The following is a 21808-nucleotide window of genomic DNA, read 5'->3' as shown; positions in this document are numbered from 1 at the left end:
CCGCTGAGAGCGAAGCCGGAAGTGAGTGACGGATTACCATTTCGCGCTTTTCCTCTCGGCTGCGATGCTAGCTCAGAGAGACGCCTGCTCGCTCCGCTGGGGATGGATATAGAGGCAGCTTTTCATGTTGTCGGCGAGTTTGGACCCTATCAGAAGCGAGCCGTGGCTGTCCTTGTCCTGGCACAGGTTGTTAAATTTAAAAATGAATGTTTTATAAGAGGGTAAACTAGTTAAAAGAGAACGTGCGCGTTCGTTAGCGACGGTAGCGCTACGTGGCTTTCAGGAGCTGCCGGAGAGACGTAGTAAAGCGTTCTTTACATTACAAGCTGTTTTTCTTTTATTTAAACAAATTATATCTCATAAACGCGTAAAATGGATGCCGAATTTGTGGCGAAGATTCATCGTTGTGTGTACACTTCTCTAAATCACGTTTGGTAAAGCTAAACTTTCATTAAGAGCTGGATGTCGTTAAATATTACATTGATTAACGCAATAAGGAAAGCTTCTATTTTCACATTTTATATGTCGACGTTTGGTTTACATCCAGCGTTAATGATATGCGGGAATTTCAGTCCGTTCACACCTGGTAAGATAATAGTTGTTTGTTCTAAGATCACAAGTCCAACAGGTTTCAAGTTGACATTTTTACTGATGACAGAATTACATGAAATCTTACGGTGTTTTTTTTTGGAAGTTAATGTCGCTGAATTCCAGTTTTTGTGTCAACAGAAAGATTTTCATCCAGTTTACTCACATGTTTGGATTTTTTTCTTTTTAAACGAGAGGAGTCACATCCCATCGTGCTTGTTAAGTAAAGAAGAAAGTCCACCCTTTTGCTGTTCTGTGGTTTTGGAGAAGACATCTTGAACCGTGTCAGTATTTGTTGAGTTAAAGCTGGGACGGAGTGCAGATGTGCAGCTTTTTACGCACCGCTGCTGGGACTGTGGTGCAGGTTTCCACTGACGGCTCTGTTTGGCGTGTGTTTCAGGTGTATATGGCCTGTCAGTCCATGCTGATCGTCCTCGTTGGATCCACACCAGAGTACCGGATCGATCGGCAGCAGGACGGCGTCCAGTTCAGCCAGCACGAGCTGCGGCAGCACGTCACCTTTACAGAGGACGTGGACTCCATCGTGACCGAGGTGGGTGAACCATACACGTACACCCCGTCACGTCACGCTTCCTTCTGCGCATCCCTAAAAAGTCCACAGTTTAAAAAACCCGGAGAGACCGTGACGGGTGTCCGCTTGTCTTTGCGTTCCTCAGTGGTTCCTCATCAGGCAGCAGTCCTACAAGGTCGGTCTCGCAGGATCGCTCTTCTTCGCTGGGCTTCTGGTCGGGAATGTTGTTTTTGGACCCCTCTCCGACAAGATCGGCAGGAGGCCTGTTTACCTCACAGGTGAGGAGCTCAGAGAAGCTGTTTTTCCTGCTTCCAAGTCACGTTGCCAGGTTACCAGCAGGGGGTGAACAGTCTGCTTAGGGGCAGCTGGAGTTCCTTCCCAGACTGACGGACATCTTTACTCTGAAGGCTTTAAAGAGCTCTTTAGATTTCAGCCTGATGACGCCGGATCAACAGAAAAAAAAAAGGCAGATTTCAGATGTTTTATTAAGAGATCCGGGAGCTTTTTAGCTAATTTGGAACGCCGGTTTCCCAACATTGTTTATTGTTTGTTTGCACTTTACTAAAACATTACAAACAAGAGTATATCACATAAAAGAAAGAAATAGAATAAAATAAATAAAAATATATACAATAGATAATAAACTGCTATGAATCAGTGCTGGAGAGGTTTGAAACCCTGGGAGGGCTTATCCAGAACCTCACCATTAAGATAAACAAAATTAAATGTATCTTATCAGGATAAAGCAATAAATGGATTAATGAGAGAGAGAAAAAAAACAATCTTGTCTTTCCAATCAATGCAGTCTTTCCGCTGCAGAGATCTGAAGGAATATCTCTCCCTCTTCTCTCCAGGCCTGTTTTTTGAGGTGGTCTTCGGTTACGTGACGGCCTTCGCGCCGAGCTACGAGGTCTTCGCCGCGTCTCGCCTCCTGGTGGGGCTGATGAACGGCGGCATCGGCCTGGTCTGCTTCGTCCTCACTCAGGAGTACGTGGGCAGGTCCTACTGGGCGATGACCGGTGAGAAGATGGCGTCGCACGACACCGTTTTAGGATGATTTCGGCTTTAAACGCTGCTGTTAGTCGGGGAGCCAAAGTCTCAAAAATGGGTTGAACCTACTCTTTATTTGTGTTTTTTATGTTTACTTTGACCCTAAGAAGCAATAATCAGAGGATCTGCTCTGCCGGAAACATCGTGGAAAAAAATTGTGGCCATTTTAGTGTATGTACCCTTCATTTTTTGATAGAAAATGTTGGAAAATTACAATTTTCCACAAAACCTCAGTGGGTTGGGTAAGCTGTCAACACAAAAACACACGTGGAGACAACATCCAATGAAAATATAACTCTTAAAATACATTTCTACATGATTTTGGCTCAATTTAATGCAAAGAAATCAGGCGCTTTTTCACTTTTTTCCGAATATTTTCATCTTTACTTCATTGGCAATCAATTATTCCCCCAAATTATGACATCAGTCAATATGCCATTTTGTTTACCAAACAGTATACTCATTCCATAGAAAAAATGGGAAAAATCCAACCAAAATCATTTGCTCTGTGATGATTTCACTGCTCGGCTTAGTTGACGATCAACATATGTTCTGATCCCTCTTTGCTTCAGGGACGCTGACCAGCATGACCTTTGCTGTCGGCATCGCTCTCTTCGGCGCTTTGGGCTACTTCATCCGGCCGTGGAGGAACTTGGCCATGGTGGCCAACTCCTCGGGAGTGTTGTTCTTCCTGCTGTCTGTGTGAGTGCCAACAGGGAGGAGGCCCCTCCTCCACCCAGATCAAACCAAACCATAACAAAGCAGAGGTACATGTGGTTCATGTCTCCTCTCCGCCTTTCTCGCAGCACTCTCCCTGAGTCTCCTCGGTGGTTGTATTCTCAGGGCCAGACGGAGCGAGCCGAAGAGGTAAATATACCAACGGATGCAGCTGAACTGCTTAAATAAGAGACTGGAGAAGCTGCAGGGTCTGTTGGAGTCAGTGGAATCCTATTTACAGTGTGACCTTACATAAGAAGCATCTAAAACAGTGATACTCACTATTGTTTTCACAAGAGCCACATTGGCAGCAAAATCAAGGGAAGAGCCACTTTAACGTCAACATACAAAATTCCCTTTTGCAAATATGCATTTCTACATATAAAACATCCCACAAAAAAAAGAAACAACACAGCCAATACATTTTAAATTCAGACCACATTTACCTTAATACTGGGATGAGCAGAAGCTGGCGTGCATGTCCTTGACTTTCTTCATGTTGTATTTGTAGTTTGTTGTTGTAATCAAAGTGAGACATTCAGGATGAGCATGGTTTTTGTGCTGCTTTTTGCCCTTTTTTAATTAAAAACCGAATCCATTGTGCCTGCTTCTCGCGCTGGCTAAAGGAGCTAGCGTGCTCTGCGGTCAGGTGAGACGGGGGTTTAAGCGGGCTGCGTTGCCAGGTTTAACAGAGCCCCCTTTAGGAAACACCGTTTAGCCTTAATTAATACTTAATGAAAATACTTAATACTGTGCAGTATTCGCTGTGTTATTTGAAAAAAAATATTGTTATTGTTACCATATTGTTAAGAATAGCCACCAATTAAAGCTTGAGGAGCCGTATGTGGCTCGCGAGCCGCGCAATGAGTATCTCTGGTCTAATTCATGTGTCGAACTCAAATTTTATGTGACCCGTGAGAGCTTAAAAGGTCTGATTGTCTATAAATAAATAAGTCAAATACGTGCAGTGACCAAAAAAAAAACAACTACATTTCCCACAATGCATGGTGATTATGTTACGCGCGAAGTGACGGCATCCCACCACTGGACTGCAATGTTTCCAAATCGATGCGATTTTCCCAACAAGTGGAATTGAGTGAATAAATAATGATCAAATAATAATAATTATTATTATTAAAAATAATAATCAAACAAATAATGATCCCAAAATGTCCAGGAAGAGAAAAATTGGAAGGTGAATACGTGTTTGTGCTTCAAGGAGAAAAAACGGTTTGTCTTTTGCGTTATGAGGCGGTGGCGGTTGTCAAAGAGTACGATCTACGTCCGCATTCTGAGACCAAACACGGAGCTGAGTGTGCCGACATCAGGCATGAAGAAAAACAACAAACTGCCCAAGAATTAAAAGGCAAACTGCGATCGCAGCAGAATGTGTTCGCTAAAAGCCACAACCAAAAACAATGCGGTTTCATGTCAAAGGAGACGAACTATCCCTTTAATGAGTAAGAACCAGCGCGATTCTGGCTTTGAAATTGGACTAATCAGAGGACTCTTCAGCCAGAGGCTTCCCCAGGAGGAAGAGCTCATTCTGAGCCAATGACAAACTCTTTGGCGTTAGGAAGTGTGCAGATCCAACCTATAGCTGCCCGAGACTGCAAATTCAGGATGAATCCTCAACACGTTTGTATCGTTTTCCAGGTTCTGGAATAAAAATGCAGGTGAGCAACGTTGTGCTCTTGCGTTCCGGTTTGTAGGTTTTGTGCTACATGGCGGCGCGGAACGGCAACGCCGCCAACAACCTGACGCTGCGGCGTGTTGCTAAGGCTGGCGACCCTAACCACAGGCAGACGGGCGTCCTGCAGCTGCTCATCCACCCGGTCCTCCGCCTGCGGACCATGGTGCTCATGTACGTCTGGTGAGTTTCACGCAGCAGGGGACGGATGAGACGTGCAGCCTGCCGCCACCTCGGTGTCATCAGCACTGTTTCTGTCACCTCGGCTTTACTAAAACCTGCTGGAACCAGTGGAAGAAGCATTAAAAATGCATAAAAGAATACAAAGAGAACCAAATAAAATTATTTAAATGAATTTAAAAACAAGCAACAGTCCAGATAAGTTCAAAGATATCGTGCAGATTTCATGCATAGACACACGAGAAAAGAAATGTTTTTAACCTGGAATTAAAAATGTCTCCATTTGGTGAAGGTTTAATCTCCACTGGCAGTTTGTTCCACTTGTTTGCAGCATAACAGCTAAATGCTGCTTCTCCATGTTTAGTCTGGACTCTGGACTGGACCAGCTGACCTGAGTCCTTGGATCTAAGAGCTCTGCTGGCTTTATATTCTCTGAACATATCACAGATGTAAACCATCAGCAGGCTTTTAAAATCTATTCTGTGACTGACTGGAAGCCAGAGTAAAGATTTTAAAGCTGCTGTGATGTGTTCAGATCTCTTAGTCCGGGTTAAAACTCCAGCAGCAGCGTTCTGGATGAGCTGCAGATGTTTAATGCTCTTTTTGGGAAGTCCAGTTAAAAGAGCGTTACAGTGATGGAGTCTGCTGGAGATGAATGCATGGATGAGTTTCTCCTAGTCTTTTTGGGAGAGGAAACCTTTAATTCTGTTGATGTTTATTGCAGCTTGAACCCGAGAGATTTCTTCCACATACGGACTTAGAATCTGTTTCCTGGTTGTTTCAGAGTTCTCAGAGTTCCAGTACCCTGCTCTGCAGGGGGAGGAATGTGGTTCTGATGGGATTTTCTCACAGATTTGTGGACAAACTGGAGCTCCTCGGCCTGTAAAAGAGGCTGAATTTGGACTGAATCATGGTTAAAATCATCTCATCTGTTTATAATTTGGTTTTTAATCTTTAAATGAATTCACTTGCTGCTGTTTTGGTCCCATCTTTGATTTAAACCGACAGCCTCAGACTGAGGGTGGAAACAGATTCAGTTTGTATTAGTGAGACTGATTTGCTCTCTGACGTTCTGTTGTTGTTTCCTGTAACTACTGTTTGCAGGAAACTCCTCTAGGATGAGACGTGCGGCCTGTGGAAACACAAAGTAAAGCAAGCCGAGTCAGGCTCACGAGAATTTTTAATGACTCCACATCAGCCTGAACGGCTTCTCTGGATCTAACAAACTAACCTTAAAGGGATAGTTCGCCTCTTTTGACATGAAGCTGTATGACATCCCATATCAGCAACATCATTTATGAACATTTTCTTACCCCCTGCTGCGTCCTGTGAGCCGAGTTCCAGCCTCGTTTTGGTGTTGATGAAGGTAGTCCGGCTAGTTGGCCGGGGTTTAAAAAATAAAGCGTTTTGCTTCTCAAAACAATATGCGTTCAAAAGAGTAATACATTTGCATCACAAAATCGTTCTCCAGGAAAAAGTCAGACCTCACAATCGCTTGGCCCTATTTTCTCTCCCTTCAGAGAGAACTCTGCTCACAGGACGCACGTAAGAAAATGTTCATAAATGATGTTGCTGATATGGGATGTTATACAGCTTCATGTCAAAAGAGGCCAACTTTAAAGAACATTTTGGTGCTTCATAACTTTGAGTTTGTGCTCTGAAAGTAAAGCTGAGAGTTTGTTCTTTGTGCCCATCTCAGATTAAACGTGGTTAAACTCCCTGTGTGTGTTGCAGGTACGCATGCAGTTTGGTGTATTACGGCCTCACGCTGGGGGCCAGCGAGGCGTCCGGCAGCCGCTACCTTAACGTCGCCATGTACGGCCTGGTGGAGCTGCCCGCCTACCCGCTCTGCATTTACTTCATCAACAAACACTGGTAAGAGAGACGCACTCGTTTCTAACTCGCCTGCCTGTGTGGACACGTCTCAGACCGCCGTAATCTTCCACTTCACAGTTAAAAAATCTCAACACTTTGATCCTCGGGCAGTTTCTGGATGTTTTTTTTCAATTGTTCAGAAAGGTGTCGGCCCAGCCGTCAGTCAGAGACTTTTTACTTCTTTGAGCGTTTCGGCTGAATGGGGCTGAATCTGTAACTTATTAACAGCCCTGCGGATCATTTCTGAGTCACGCCGCGTTTATTTCTGAACCTTAACAAGTTTCACTTCCCTTTAGAGTTTCTGCCAACACAACCATCAGCTCATCCGAGTCGCTGCACTTTTGTTTGGCGGCTTTTAGTCGCTGCTTTCAGAAAGTCTCACGTTTTTTCCTGTTTCGGGCTGGGTTTCAAGCTATACATTCAGGGTTTTTCTGTTTCTTTTTCAAACAGCCGGAAATCTTGGATCAGGGGTTTGTTTCTCCTGGCCTAAAAAAACTAATAATCTGAAACTGTCGGGATAAAACAGTCGGGTTAAAACAGTCGGGTTAAAACAGTCGGGTTAAAACAGTCGGGATAAAATTGGCGGGATAAAACGGTCTGGATAAAACGGTCGGGTTTAAACAGTCGGGTTTAAAACAGTCGGGTTAAAACAGTCAGGTTAAAACAGTCGGGTTTAAAGCAGTCAGGTTAAAACAGTCGGGTTTAAAGCAGTCGGGTTAAAACAGTCAGGTTAAAACAGTCGGGTTTAAAGCAGTCAGGTTAAAACAGTCGGGTTTAAAGCAGTCGGGTTTAAAGCAGTCGGGTTTAAAGCAGTCGGGTTTAAAGCAGTCGGGTTAAAACAGTCGGGTTAAAACAGTCGGGTTAAAGCAGTCGGGTTTAAAGCAGTCGGGTTAAAGCAGTCGGGTTTAAAGCAGTCGGGTTAAAACAGTCAGGTTAAAACAGTCGGGTTTAAAGCAGTCGGGTTTAAACAGTCAGGTTAAAACAGTCGGGTTTAAAGCAGTCGGGTTAAAATAGTCAGGTTAAAACAGTCGGGTTTAAAGCAGTCGGGTTAAAATAGTCAGGTTAAAACAGTCGGGTTTAAAGCAGTCGGGTTAAAATAGTCAGGTTAAAACAGTCGGGTTTAAAGCAGTCGGGTTAAAACAGTCGGGTTTAAAGCAGTCGGGTTAAAACAGTCGGGTTTAAAGCAGTCGGGTTTAAAGCAGTCGGGTTTAAAGCAGTCGGGTTAAAATAGTCAGGTTAAAACAGTCGGGTTTAAAGCAGTCGGGTTAAAACAGTCGGGTTTAAAGCAGTCGGGTTAAAACAGTCGGGTTTAAAGCAGTCGGGTTTAAAGCAGTCGGGTTTAAAGCAGTCGGGTTAAAACAGTCAGGTTAAAACAGTCGGGTTTAAAGCAGTCGGGTTTAAAGCAGTCGGGTTTAAAGCAGTCGGGTTCAAAGCAGTCGGGTTTAAAGCAGTCGGGTTAAAACAGTCAGGTTAAAACAGTCGGGTTTAAAGCAGTCGGGTTAAAACAGTCGGGTTTAAAGCAGTCGGGTTTAAAGCAGTCGGGTTTAAAGCAGTCGGGTTAAAACAGTCGGGTTTAAAGCAGTCGGGTTTAAAGCAGTCGGGTTTAAAGCAGTCGGGTTTAAAGCAGTCGGGTTTAAAGCAGTCGGGTTTAAAGCAGTCAGGTTAAAGCAGTCGGGTTAAAACAGTCGGGTTAAAACAGTCGGGTTTAAAGCAGTCGGGTTAAAACAGTCGGGTTTAAAGCAGTCGGGTTTAAAGCAGTCGGGTTTAAAGCAGTCGGGTTAAAACAGTCGGGTTTAAAGCAGTCGGGTTTAAAGCAGTCGGGTTTAAAGCAGTCGGGTTAAAACAGTCAGGTTAAAACAGTCGGGTTTAAAGCAGTCGGGTTTAAAGCAGTCGGGTTTAAAGCAGTCGGGTTCAAAGCAGTCGGGTTTAAAGCAGTCGGGTTAAAACAGTCAGGTTAAAACAGTCGGGTTTAAAGCAGTCGGGTTAAAACAGTCGGGTTTAAAGCAGTCGGGTTTAAAGCAGTCGGGTTTAAAGCAGTCGGGTTAAAACAGTCGGGTTTAAAGCAGTCGGGTTTAAAGCAGTCGGGTTTAAAGCAGTCGGGTTTAAAGCAGTCGGGTTTAAAGCAGTCGGGTTTAAAGCAGTCGGGTTAAAACAGTCAGGAAACTTTATGGATGACAGTTTAATGAGCAAGAACCAGCACTAATCGGAGGACTGTTCAGCCAGAGGCTTCCCCAGGAGGAAGAGCCCTCCTCTTCTGAGCTAATGACAAACTCTTTGGAGTTAGGAAGTGTGCAGATCCAACCTATAGGTGCCCGAGATGAAGAACTAAATGAGTGGAAATGATGGTGTCCACTTTGAGAAATGATTTAATTTTCAGCAGAAACAGATCAACACAGTTATTTTGTTTTGTTTTTTATTTAATTTAATTTTGTGTTGCTGTTCAGGGCCGGGAGGAGGAAGAGCATGGCCAGCTTCCTGTGTCTCGCCGGCTCCGCCTGCCTCTGCACTATGTTCATCCCTGAAAACGCAGGTGAGACTCTGGAGTTTCCAGTTTTCTGTGTTTGTTTCTCACGGATCAGTGAGCTAACTCTCCATGGAGGACGGCTTCAGTTCATAAGATGAGGAAGAGGAAGAAAGGGTTGCTCATTGCTAAACTCTGGAAAGCCCAGGGTGTCAGGACCAAATGATATGAGCAGAAGTAACTTTCATTACCATCAAATCAGGTTTAAATTGATGTAAACTAGGGCTGGGCGAGTTAACTCGTTTTTATCGCATTAACTTGTTAAATATTTAACGGCGATAAATATTTTATCGCGCATTAATGCAGGTTTCATTATTTATTTTATTATTGTAAAAGTCTGTTGCTCACAGAAAAGAAAGACTGTTACAGGTGCTCCTCGGTCTCTGTGTTCGAAACTGCATACTACATACTGCATACTGCATACTACATATTAATCGATCGGACAGTATGCAGAGCGTTTACCCACAATTCATCTCGCTCCTGCCCGAGCCGAAATCATCCGGCCTGAAGCTGATTTCGCTTAAGCTCTAAACTCTGTAAACTTTAGCAACATTTGAAACATTTTCAGGCGAGAGAGTAGTCGTTTAGATCCCCAACGTGTTGAAAACCTGACAAAATACCGGCTATTTACAATTTTGTTCCCACGAATTCGGCGCTACTAAAGGTAGCCGCAGTGAGCAACGCACTTCCGGTTATTTTCACAAAATAAAATACAGTTGCCTTTTACCATAGGGAAAGCCATTACGATACAATTGGTGCTTTTGTTTTGAAAACAGGAAGTGAACCTACCCTCGTTGTAGCTAGCTTGAAACTGCCGTTTTTGACAGGAAATGACGATCGGCGACGTCACATTACGTTGCATCTTGGGTAGTTTGAGTATGAGTAGTAACCTCATGATGCATAACCAACATTTCGGAGAATCTAGTATGCATCCAGGAACTTCTCACATACTCAAACTCGCTTACTAACTCAAAAAGTTAGGATGAGTAGTAGGAGAAGTATGCGGTTTTGAACACAGCCATTGTGAAGCTCAAGGAGCTAACCGGCGCTACTTCCTGTTTTACTTGTTTCAACATAAAAGCACGTATTTCAAAATAAATTTTAAAAAAACTCCTGCATTTACAGCCAAGTTGAATTGTCTTCTCAGCGTAGTAGTTCCAGTCTAAAATATCACTTAAAGGCAAAACACACAACTGATAGCAGCAAGTCATTCAAAGAAACAGACAGTGGAGCGAGGCTTCTACATAAAAACTACAGAAAGATGCTGATGTTAAAAGTGTGTTGTTTTTGACAACCATCTTAGATTTAGTCTTAGTCTTAGTCTTTTGGACTAAAATGCTTATTAGTTTTAGTCACATTTTAGTCACTTCTATATGTGATAGTTTTAGTCCAGTTTTAGTCGACGAAAACTCAAAAGGGTTTTAGTCTAGTTTTAGTCAAAAAAAAAAAGAGAAAATAAGTAGCCTATAGTCTACCTTGTTAAGAAAATAGTATGGTCTTAAAGGGACACTATGTAATTTCTTCCCCCATCTAGTGGTGCAATTTTATTTTGCAAAGTTGAATGAATTTGTTCTCTAGCGCCTCACGTTTTCAAATGTGCGCTGCAACTTCTTGAACTACGGCAAGCGGAATGTGTCAAGATTCAAGAAGCTATAGCTTCAGACTCAAGGTCCATACAAACAAAAAGAAATCAAGACACACAGTACAAAGGATTACATAACACACATACAACAACACTATGAATACAGATGACAGATAACATGTCAGATAACATAACATCTCCTTTGGTGTGCAAGCAATGCAGTTAGTCATATTCCGGGAGTTACCGGAAGTGACGTCGACGCAGTGTTAGCATTAGCCTGCGTTAGCAATAGGAGCATTAGCAGCGGTAAATAAACTCCCGGTAAACTTACAAACTTTCTAATGCCTCGTTTTGTGAGTTAAGAGCCTATGTGTACTACGGCAGAAGTTTGGTAACAATCAATGCATTATTAGTGGGATCATTTACGAGATAAAATCTATTTAGCATTTTTTTTTTTTTTTTTTTAAACTTTATTAGTAAATCAACAAAATAACAGTTTACAAATGTGAGCATAACGCCAAAAAGAAGATATCCAGGGGGAGCATAGGAATAATAATAAAAAGAAGAAGATGATGCACTTACAAAAAGAAAGCTAATGAACACAAAGGCATATGTGCCAAGGAATAAAATCTATTTAGCATTAGCGGCTGTAATAAGCCATTTGGCGGAAATGACGTCACAATGACGTCATTTCTGCTTGTAGGCCTGGTGGGGAAATCGCGATTCGAAGTGCTTTATGTCCCTCTCGGCACTTCGTCATTTTTCATAGAGCGGAAGGACATGGCAGCCTCCATAGAGCTTGCCGGCTCTATGTAGATACAGACAAGTTATTCTTCACTCAGGAGGATAAGTGAGATTTTTGACAGAGATCATTTTACACCAATGAGGACTAACTTATGAATGAATATGTTGATTTGAGCTAATAAATGACTTAATTTATTACATAGTGTCCCTTTAACTATCAAACAAGCAGAACGAAAATACATAGCTTATTATCTGACCTTGTACTAAAGCTTTCTGATTTTTCATTCTGTACTGTGCGTGTGTCCCAACTTTTTTAGGCTAAAGCTAGCAGACTCTACGTCTAACAGTAACTCGACCTGTTTAACATATCAAGTTACGTGCTGACAGAACGTACACACAAAGAGATAACCACACCGTCACTGAATGTAAACATGCTACTAAAGTAACACACACATAATGAATTGACGTTAGCGTAACAAAAGCTAACTTTAGCCTGAAGTTAGCAGCCCATTTGCGCCAGGAGTATGTGGAAAACGTACTAATGTATTAGCTTACTATGAAATTTATCGATTATGATAACAGCATTTGTAACTTACCTTTGAAAAAATATCCCTGTGGCGAGCCTTAAGGTGCCGCAGCAGATACTTTTTAGGTTTTAATTGACACACACAATAAGCAGAAATGTCACGCATTTTAAACGTCTGACAGATCACCCACTAACATTTTTGTCCATTCTCGTCTCGTCAACGAAAACTCACACACGTCTCGTCATGTTTTCGTCATCAGACAGCTATGTTTATCTCGTCACCGTCTCGTTATCGTCATGAAAAAAAGTGGCGTCAACGAAATGATTTCGTCATCGTCATCGTTGACGAAAACAACACTGTGTTAAAAGTGTGTTTGCACAACAAATGTTATGGCACTTTCATTCATATGGCAGCACATTTCAAATAAAACTAAATGCTAAAGGCTGTACACTACTTTTGGATTCATTTTTGGATGCTGCGTACAAATGCGATTAATCGTTGTAGGTGATGTCGGTGTAGATTATCGGGTTATAAATCTGCAGAATAAACAGAGTGAAAATCAGGTGATTTACAGCTGTTGGGTTTCTGCTTCCAGGGAGTATGCTGAGTGTGACGTCTTTGGCTCTTGTGGGGAAACTGATGGTCAGCGCGGCGTTCAACATCGCTTACGTTTACTCGTCAGAACTCTACCCGACAGTGATCAGGTGGCCTGCGTGCAGTCGCTCACACTCGTTGTGCACGTTGTGTTTTAACCAAGCGAAGCTTTAACGGGTTGTTTTGCTTTGCAGAAACGCCGGGTTAGGAGTTTGCTCCATGTCGTGCAGGGTTGGAGGAATCCTCGCACCGTTTGTTCCTTCGATGGTAAGTCAAACACATTTACTTAGAGTTTTATCCCTGTTCCTGTATCACTGACTTTGATTTGTCAACATTTGTTAAGGAAGAATCAAGAGAGACTGAGGCTCAAAGGCCAGTTCCTGTAGAAAAACTGAAATCACTGCCTAAAACATTTATAGTTCTGCAGAAAAGTGCTGAGCCAACAGTTCTCCAGCTTCCTGAAGGTCTTTTAAAGTGTTTCTTTCGACATTTTTCTGCTTTTTCACTCATCTTCAGTCCAGTTTTTCTTTGTTAAGCCACTTAACTCTGAGCTATGAACCATTCAGGCAGGAAAAAGGCTCCTAACTCAAGGGATGAACCAGTGTTGTGTCCACACTGAACACACAACTTAGCAGAGAAGCCATTTTAAACTGATGCCTCCAGAAATGAATAATCTAGAAGCTCTTTGTGGGTTTTAGACTGGAACTAAGATTTGTTCCCATTTCTTTAGCTGCATGTGTGAAAAACAGCAAAGATAACACAGTGTGACAGACAGAAAACAGGATTTCTGCAGCAACAAGGTGATTCCCAAAGAGCTGTTAGCTGAAAACTTGGCATATCTCAGCATGGTGTGCAGTGTGTCCTTAAAACATTTGAGGAAACTGGACAAGTGGAGGACAAAAGAAGAAGTGTCAGGCCTAAAGAACTATCTCCAGCAGATGAACAGGATCTGAAAGTGATGTCGATGTTGTCTTCAAGGAGCTGAAGTGTTTCAGTGGGTGTGGACGGTGTGTTAGTTTGCCTTTGGGGAACCCATAGAACGACATCTGTTCTCTGTTGAGTCGATCTGTGACTCGATGCTTTAAGCTCTCGTGGAATTCGATTGTTGACCCTGTTTTTTGGCAGCCGGTTTTGTTGGGTTTGTCCCTGAGATTTACTGCCACATTTGCTCAAAAGGGGGAAATCCTTAACATGGAAGTAAAGTGACACCACAGGGAGAATGGCTTGGACTCTTCTGCCCTCAGCTTACTATTACTTTGTATATATTTTTAAAATGTATTATTATTTGACATTTTATTTTATACATGCATATATATATATATTAATATAATAATATATTATATATGTATAAAAAATTATATATTAATAATAATATTATTAATATATTATTATTAATAATAATATATTATATATTAATATAATCATATATAATGTATATATATATTTTTTTGTTTTATTGCATCAAATAGACCAGGCCAAATTCCTCGTGATGTGAAAATTACTTGGCAATAAAAAAAATTCAGATTCTGGTTTAACTGCAGTCAGCAGATTATTTCCATTCTCTCATTTCACCAACAACACGGTGATCAACAGTTATTCTAACAACTCGGGCAGCCTGATGCCCAAATATCAGAAAGCAGGGCAGTAACTCAGATTATGACCTACACATCAGTTTCAGTAGCCCCTTTCACACTGCGACCCGCTATCTTAGCGGGTCCAAATTGCACCTTCGACCCGCGTCGAGCAATGTGAACGCTTGGCGTGTCAGGGTGACCCGTGTCGCCTGAAGCCGAGTTCAGGGGGCGTTGCCTAGTGGCAGAGCGTCACACGAAACACATAAAATGCTGGGCGTGTACAATGACGTAGGCACAAGCCATGCGTCGGAGGTAGGGTTAAATACACCTGTCTGCATCAAATTTTTCAAACAAACGATGGCGGGACACCTTGAGAACTCGTTTTTGCAATGCAGTTCATGGAGATGTTACTTTACGGTGCGTCTTGCTGCGTGGGAAACCGAGCTCTCCCATCTTTCTCGCCAGCCCTTCCAGCAGAGGTCCATCTTTCACCGTCCCCGAAATGTGGCGGAAAATAACGTCCTCTGTTCGGGGGCTGAGGAGCTCGCGGACCTCCTTGTCTCCCCAGTTGGCCATATTAAAAAATGTCTCCAACTTGATGTAGAGTAAAACTTGTCCTCAACTGTCGCTGTTGTTCTGAATCAGCTGTCCATTCTGTTTTTTAAACTCCTCACGTCACGCCCACGTCCGACCCGCGTCGATTTGTGTTCACATCAAACTCGGCTCGGCAAAAAGACTAGGGTCCGACGCGGGTCGAAAGGCGAGTCGAGTTGACGCGGCAGCCCGGGTCGGCAGTGTGAACACAACAGCGGACACGCTAAATTCGCGAATTAAACGCGGGTTATTCGGCAGTGTGAAAGGGGCTAGTGATTCATGCTGAGCAGCTCTGAGCTGGGCCGAAGCCTCCCTCAGTAGGTGGAGATGCTCGGTTGCCATGGAAACGTGCAGCACACGTCATGTGACCTCAGCCGAGCATGACCCTGCTCAGCCTCAGGTTTCCCTGAGCTTTCCTCAGGCCTGCTGATGTGTCTTTAACCTGATATTTAAGGGATTTAACTGCAGAAAACGATCATATATCTCTGCTCTGAGCTGCTGGTGGAGAGATGATGAGTCTAACTTTGTAACTTCGTTTCCTTACGTTTGGGGAAAGTTTGTGAGTCAGAGGTTGGAAAACTCCCAGAAGGGTTAAACCGGCGGTACTTTCCGAGCAGCAGCAGCTCGGACTGAAGCCTGAGGCTGTGGGGACCCCTAGTGGTCGTTTTTCTGAACTTCAACAACCGAACCACAGACTGTTTTTAACCCACCACGACCCGCGGGGACGCGTGTCGTTTCATCCTGGAGTTTAATCCCCCTGATCTGCGTGAGGCTAAAGTCACTGATTTACAGTAAAGGCTGCTGCTTCAGCCTCTCGTTGAGGAATAGGCAAGGCATCTTTATTTATACAGCGCATTTCATACCACAGGCAACTCAATGTGCTTTACATGAAGACAAGGCATTTAAAAGAACAGCATAAAGCAGCAGTTAAAAGCAATCAAAGAAGAGGGGACAAAATAAAAATATACACTCAACCATAAGCACACTGAAAGAGAAATGTTTTTAACCTGGATTTAAAAGTGCTTCCAGTTGGGGCTGATTTAAAAGAATAAAAAGAAAAGCCTCAGGTTACAGAAGGCCGGTTTAACCGAAGCCTTTGGTCTGAACGGGTTAAAGTCGGCCTCACACGTGCTCCATTTGAGCCGAGCTGAACTGACGAGGATCTGCTTTTACTTTCCCTCAGGAGCAGATTTCATGTCTTTCTCAGAGCTCGTATCACATTACTGTTTAACCCTTGTTACTGTGAAGAACAATATATGTACTAAGAACAGTGTCGTCAGGACTAGTTTTTTCCAGCTGCGTCTCCTGGCCAAAGTTAAAATGTTTTTAAGTCGTCATGACCTTCAGAAAGCCATCCATGCCCTAAAAAGTTCAAGGTTAGACTATTGCAATGCCCTTTATGTCGGCGTCTCCCAGTCTTCTCTCAGTCGCCTTCAGCTGGTGCAGAACGCTGCTGCCCGTCTTTTAACCAACACCAACAGACGTGTGCACATCACTCCTGTTCTTAACTCCCTCCATTGGCTTCCTGCCCTTTATAGAACTGATTTTAAACTTTTAATGTTTGTTTTTAAAGCTCTTAACGGCCTCGCCCCATCGTATTTATCTGAGCTTTTAACAGTCCTGGTAGAGCTCTGAGGTCAGCAGATCAGTTTCTGCTGGAAGTGCCCAGGTCAGAATACAAACCCTGGGGTGAGCGAGCCTTTTCCCAAAGCTGCCCCCGGGCTCTGGAATAAGCTCCCCGTCCAGCTGCGTCTTATTTCTGACCTGGGCCTCTTCACATCTAGGCTAAAAACCTACTTATTTAGGATGGCTTTTAATACCCAGTAGTATGATGACACTTTTATCTTATTTGATTTTGTTGTATTTTATTGCTTTCACTGTTCTTTTATTGTTTTTATTTGTTTTTACTTATTCTTCTCTTTATTTATTGCCTGCTGTAAAGCACTTTGGTACACCGTAAGGATTGTCTGTAAAGGGCTGTAGAAATAAAGTACATTTACATTTGCTGCAGCTCCTCCAGAGCGTCTCACTAAACCCTGAAATGTGTTGCAGCGGGCTCTCCACGCCTCCATGCCCTTCACTGTGTTCTGCGTCAGCGGGCTCTCTGCAGGATGTCTGGGCCTCCTGCTGCCTGAAACCCTCAACAGACCGACGGCAGAAACCCTGGAGGAGCTGAGCGGTCCGACCCACGGCCGGGTGCTGGAGAGCAAGGTGACACGACACCGTCCGGGTTACGAAAGGCAGCGCTGCACTGTCAGAGCGGCTGGCTGGCTGCCAGCACCCAACAACAGACTGCTTTATAGTGCTGGGAGGCATGTTCTGTGCAGCCTGCGTTCATACTGGTTCATCCAGTATTAATAATAGGCAAAATAGGGGAAAACATTTAGAAAATCTTAATAGAGGGTTTGAGCTTAATCTATATCGATCTATATGAAATCAGGTCTTACAGTTGACACGTAGCTGAGCCATTTTAACCAGTTCTCTTCAAAAATATCAGTTTGGTTTCTTAACTTCAATGTAATTCTCTCCATAACATATATACAGTATGTATTATATGTGACAGCAATCCACTCATTTATTGTTGTTTTTTCTGTCTTAAGCCTTAAGCTTTCTGGTCAGAGCCTTTTTACATCCTACTAACAACACTCTCAAAAGGTATTTTTCCCGCTTCATGTACAGTGAACCCTCGTTTTTCCCGGGGGTTACGTTCCAAAAAGAACCCGTGATAGGCGAAATCCGTGAAGCAGATTTTTTTTACAATTTATTATACAATGAAATACTCCATAATACATTGAAACCAAAGAACAAAACCTTTTTACAGGCCCAAGCATTTGTTTAACAAATAAAAGTACTGTATAAACGTTTTTTTTACAAATACCTACTGTACTGTAAAATAATCATTTTCATCATCAATACGAACTGAAGGCTTCAAATTGCGGAGATCAGCGCCGCCTCACTGCGACCCGAGCCATTGGATTAGAACGGGAGAAAATGAAAAATGATTATGAAAAGAAATACAAAGTACAGTGGGACAAATAGTGGCTCACGTGTATTTCACTGCTCTTCTGACTGAGCCGCTGCATCCTGACTCCGCTCTGTAGCGTTTTTTTCTTCTAAAGCCCGCGGTGCAGGTGTGTTTTTTTTCGAGAGAAGAGCATAGATCGGTAGTTGTTGTCGCTCTTTTTTCTTGGGCAAAAATATTTATATATACAGACATGCCATCATCGATTATGTTTGAGAACTGTAATGAACGTGTACGTGTACATATTAAACCGCAACGTTATTGACACCCAGGTAGAGAAGAAGCGGAGAGACTGTTTAGCCAATCAGAATGCAGAACACAATGCACGATGCAAATCTGTGAAGCAGCGAGACCGTGAAAGATGAACCGCGTTATAGCGAGGGTTCACTGTATTCAACTCCATCCAGCTCACATCGGTACATAACTTTGAAGTTTAGAAACATTTTCCTTTTAAAAACTGTCTCCAGGACCCCAAGAATCTCTCTCCAAAATGGAGCCACACTGGAAAAAAGTCAAAGTCTTACCAAGTATATTTGTCTCATTTCTAGTCAAAATATCTCATTACACTTAATATAAGACACAATTGCTTAACAAGTACCATTTCAGCCAGATATAGGGACTTGTTTGAAGACAATACATCTGGAATATCTTGTTAAATGAAAAAGTCTTGAAAACAAATTGCTTTGAGTCACATATAATATGAAACAAGCTTTTTTTTTTTGACATTTGAAGAGGTTTTTAAGCTAATTTCAAGATCACTTTTATCTCAAAAGTCCTAAAAATCACATCTTATTTCAAGAAATCTTGACAAGCTGATTTTCACTAGTTCCATTGGCAGATTTTGTTTTTTCTTTTTTCAAGCAAAAACGTCTTGTATTTGTTGTTTTTCTTACTTCTTTTTGGAGGGGCATTTTTTGCAGTGCACAGAGAGACAGCCCCAAAAAGTGTGAAAGTGATTTACTGAAGTATTCCCACAGGACCTCCAGCAGGCGGTCTGATCGGAATAGTTGGTCTTTTTTTACCAGGGAGCGAAAAATAACTTGGTTTAATGTAGAAATAAACTGTAATTTACGTTCAGCATCACATCTTCTGACTTCCATTTTCTTTTTGGTCCCCCAGCCTCTTCTGTATGAAGATGAGAAGTGGAAATCAAACCACGAGTGAAGCCAGCAGCTTCACCTCCACCTCCCGTTCCCCAGAGCGGCGAACTGTCCCTTTAATTAGGCACCGGGTTTCCTGTCACGTCCGTGGCTGCACGGTCGGACCTCTGCCTTGGTTTTATCTGCTGAGTCATGGTGTCGGTGCCTTATCTGGAGGATGACTTTACATTCCAGAGACGCTGCGAAGAGGCTGAAAATCTGAAAGTCTTTTTTCCAGCAGCTGAACAGAACTGAGACTCCTGAGGCCGTGCAGGAAATAATGATTCAAGCACTCAAACATTCCAGATTATTATTTTTTTTTTATTCTTTATTTTTAAGGCAGCTCCATCCAGTGGCTTCACGCTGGCAGATGTGGGTTCGCTAACTTGTTTAGTTGCTTATTTACACCATGAAAGTCTCTAACCTGCTGGGATGGAGGCCCGTGTGGCAGATAACTTCCAGCAGGTCACAGCCCGGGATGACCCCCCTTTACTTCCTGCGTCGGCGGGGTCCTCGCACGGCGCTCACAAACCTTTTAACCATCGACGTGTCACGGTGCCTTAACAGAAAAAGACCGGACCAACATTTAGGATCATCAGGAAGTAAACGACCATTTTCCAGATGGAGGCCGTGATGTCTCGGGTTACTCGTCATGGACTCGAACCGAACGTACGTCTGATGTCTACGTTTCTCCTCGTTCTTTTCGTGGTCTCGTGCTGATGGCGACTCTGCAGCCTTCGGTTCGGTCTGCGGCTGCAGAACCAAACGTTTTCTCACCTTTTTGGGGAAATAATCTTTGCTTTTGTCTTACTGTGAATGTGCAGAAGTTATTAAAGCTGATGGGACCAGTGCAGATCGTGCACTTTATCTGAAAGTTGCTGCAGTGGGATGAAAATATGTTGTTAAATATATCAAATAAAAGCCAGCTAACTCTAATGTGTGTGTGCAGTTCCTATTAGAACTAGGTTCTTATCGTAATTATCGCGCATTAACGCAGGTTTTATTATTTATTTTATTTTGTAAAAGTCTGTTGCTCACAGGCTTTTATTTTGTAAAACTCTGTTGCTCATAGGCTTTTATTCTGTAAAACTCTGTTGCTCACAGGCTTTTATTATTGTAAAACTGTTGCTCACAGGCTTTTATTCTGTAAAACTCTGTTGCTCACAGGCTTTTATTCTGTAAAACTCTGTTGCTCACAGGCTTTTATTCTGTAAAACTCTGTTGCTCAGAGGCTTTTATTGTAAAACTCTGTTGCTCAGAGGCTTTCACAGGCTTTTATTTTGTAAAACTATGTTGCTCAGAGGCTTTTATTCTGTAAAAGTCTGTTGCCGTCTGCTGTGGAACCGGAAAAGAAAGTAATCGGCGGATCCACCAAACATGGAGAAAGGTACGGAACTTTTAATCGGCCATTTTCATTTTAAAGTTCTTCCAGACGGCGGAGTCGACAGAACCAAAGTCATCTGTAAACACTGCCAAGTTGAATTGTCTTCTCAGCGTAGTAGTTCCAGTCTAAAATATCACTTAAAGGCAAAACACACAACTGATAGCAGCAAGTCATTCAAGGAAGCAGACAGTGGAGCGAGGCTTCTACATAAAAACTACAGAAAGATGCTGATGTTAAAAGTGTGTTTGCACAACAAATGTTATGGCACTTTCATTCATAAGGCAGCACATTTAAAATAAAACTAAATGATAAAAGCTATACATTACTTTTGGATTCATTTTTGGATTTTTGCGTAGAAATGTGATTAATTAATCAGGGAAATCATGTGATTAATTAGATTAAACATGTTAATCGTTGCCCAGCCCTAGTTTGAACAGAGCAGAAAGATGTTTGGAGGGACTTCTTGTTCCCGTCCTTATCGCGGTGCAGCTGAAGCCTCCTCTGGCTGAAGACACTCAGGTGTTCCGTCAGTATGATGCGTTCAGGGTCCAGTTTGATGATCAGTGGGTGCTTTATTAACGCAGTAATTCGAGGCTCTAACTGGTCATTCTACAGCAACCTCTTCAACCTTAACCTGAGTCACAGGTTAGATGACATCCTGCTTTGTTCCAGTCCATCACAACCAGACCAAATGAAAGCAAACGCAAGGAGAAAACAAAGGAATGGCAAGAAAGTGGCTGCCCGTAAAGTTAGCCGGCTGGGAGGAGGGTGAGATGAGCGCGTCCTCCGCCTGCCATCATCTTCAGAGTCCATTTATTCTCCAGCAGCCAATCGTCTGTGAGCTGCTGGCGCTTCAGCTCAGCTCAGCTGCTCACAACCGGTAGCATAAAGTCTGCTCAGTTGGGTTCAGTTGAGGTCAAAATAAACTCAGCAGGGTTCAGGTGAGGTCAAAATAAATGCGCTGCACTCTTATGAAGCTGACTAATTAGGTCAATACACACTCAGATGTAAAGAAATTAAATGTTTCTGGTTTCATTTTGGAAGTTACATGCAACCGTATTATTATGCTGCTTGATGATCATTTAAACAGTTAAATCTTTTTTGCACTTTGATCTCCTTTTGATCTCTTCTTGTGATCTTCAGGAGACGGAAGTGGTTCAGCGGTGCCTTCAGTTTTAGACTCGGCTTTAGATCAGCCAGCAGAAATGTCTCAATAAATGTCCATTATAATGGATGACTATGGGAGCCGTTTCTGTAATCTGCCATTGCAGAAAAACTAAAAAGCTTTAAAAACTGATGTTGTAGCTCATCAATGACATATCCCAGACCTAATAATCCCCCATAGAATATTTCACTTTGCACTGCATATATTGAAAATACAGCAGTTTTTGTGTGTTTTTTTTTAACAGAAATTGGTGTTTACCTCATATAAACCAGTATTTAAAGGGTTATTTTTTTAAGAAAATAATTGAAAACTTGGTGGTTATTATTCGAA

General features: G+C 42.6%; 1 protein-coding gene across 2 annotated transcripts; it reads left to right on the top strand.

Moving 5' to 3' along the window:
* The first annotated feature begins 33 nt into the window (after positions 1-33).
* On the top strand, positions 34-19865 carry slc22a15 (solute carrier family 22 member 15). 2 transcript variants are annotated; one of them, XM_075481348.1, is made up of 13 exons: positions 34-186; positions 989-1141; positions 1266-1398; positions 1975-2139; positions 2743-2872; positions 2977-3037; positions 4600-4751; positions 6492-6632; positions 9077-9162; positions 12602-12710; positions 12795-12867; positions 16821-16979; positions 18910-19865. In XM_075481348.1, the coding sequence occupies exons 1-13, from the start codon at positions 103-105 to the stop codon at positions 18952-18954; spliced, it is 1491 nt and encodes a 496-aa protein (XP_075337463.1). In that variant the 5' UTR covers positions 34-102; the 3' UTR covers positions 18955-19865. The 2 variants fall into 2 exon arrangements, with proteins under 2 accessions (XP_075337463.1, XP_075337453.1); XM_075481338.1 differs by having other exon boundaries at positions 4600-4760.
* The last annotated feature ends 1943 nt before the right edge of the window (positions 19866-21808 follow it).

The sequence above is a fragment of the Odontesthes bonariensis genome, chromosome 2 (genome assembly GCF_027942865.1).
Source record: "Odontesthes bonariensis isolate fOdoBon6 chromosome 2, fOdoBon6.hap1, whole genome shotgun sequence".
NCBI lineage: Eukaryota > Metazoa > Chordata > Actinopteri > Atheriniformes > Atherinopsidae > Odontesthes > Odontesthes bonariensis.
This window is presented reverse-complemented; position numbering and strand designations above follow the sequence as displayed.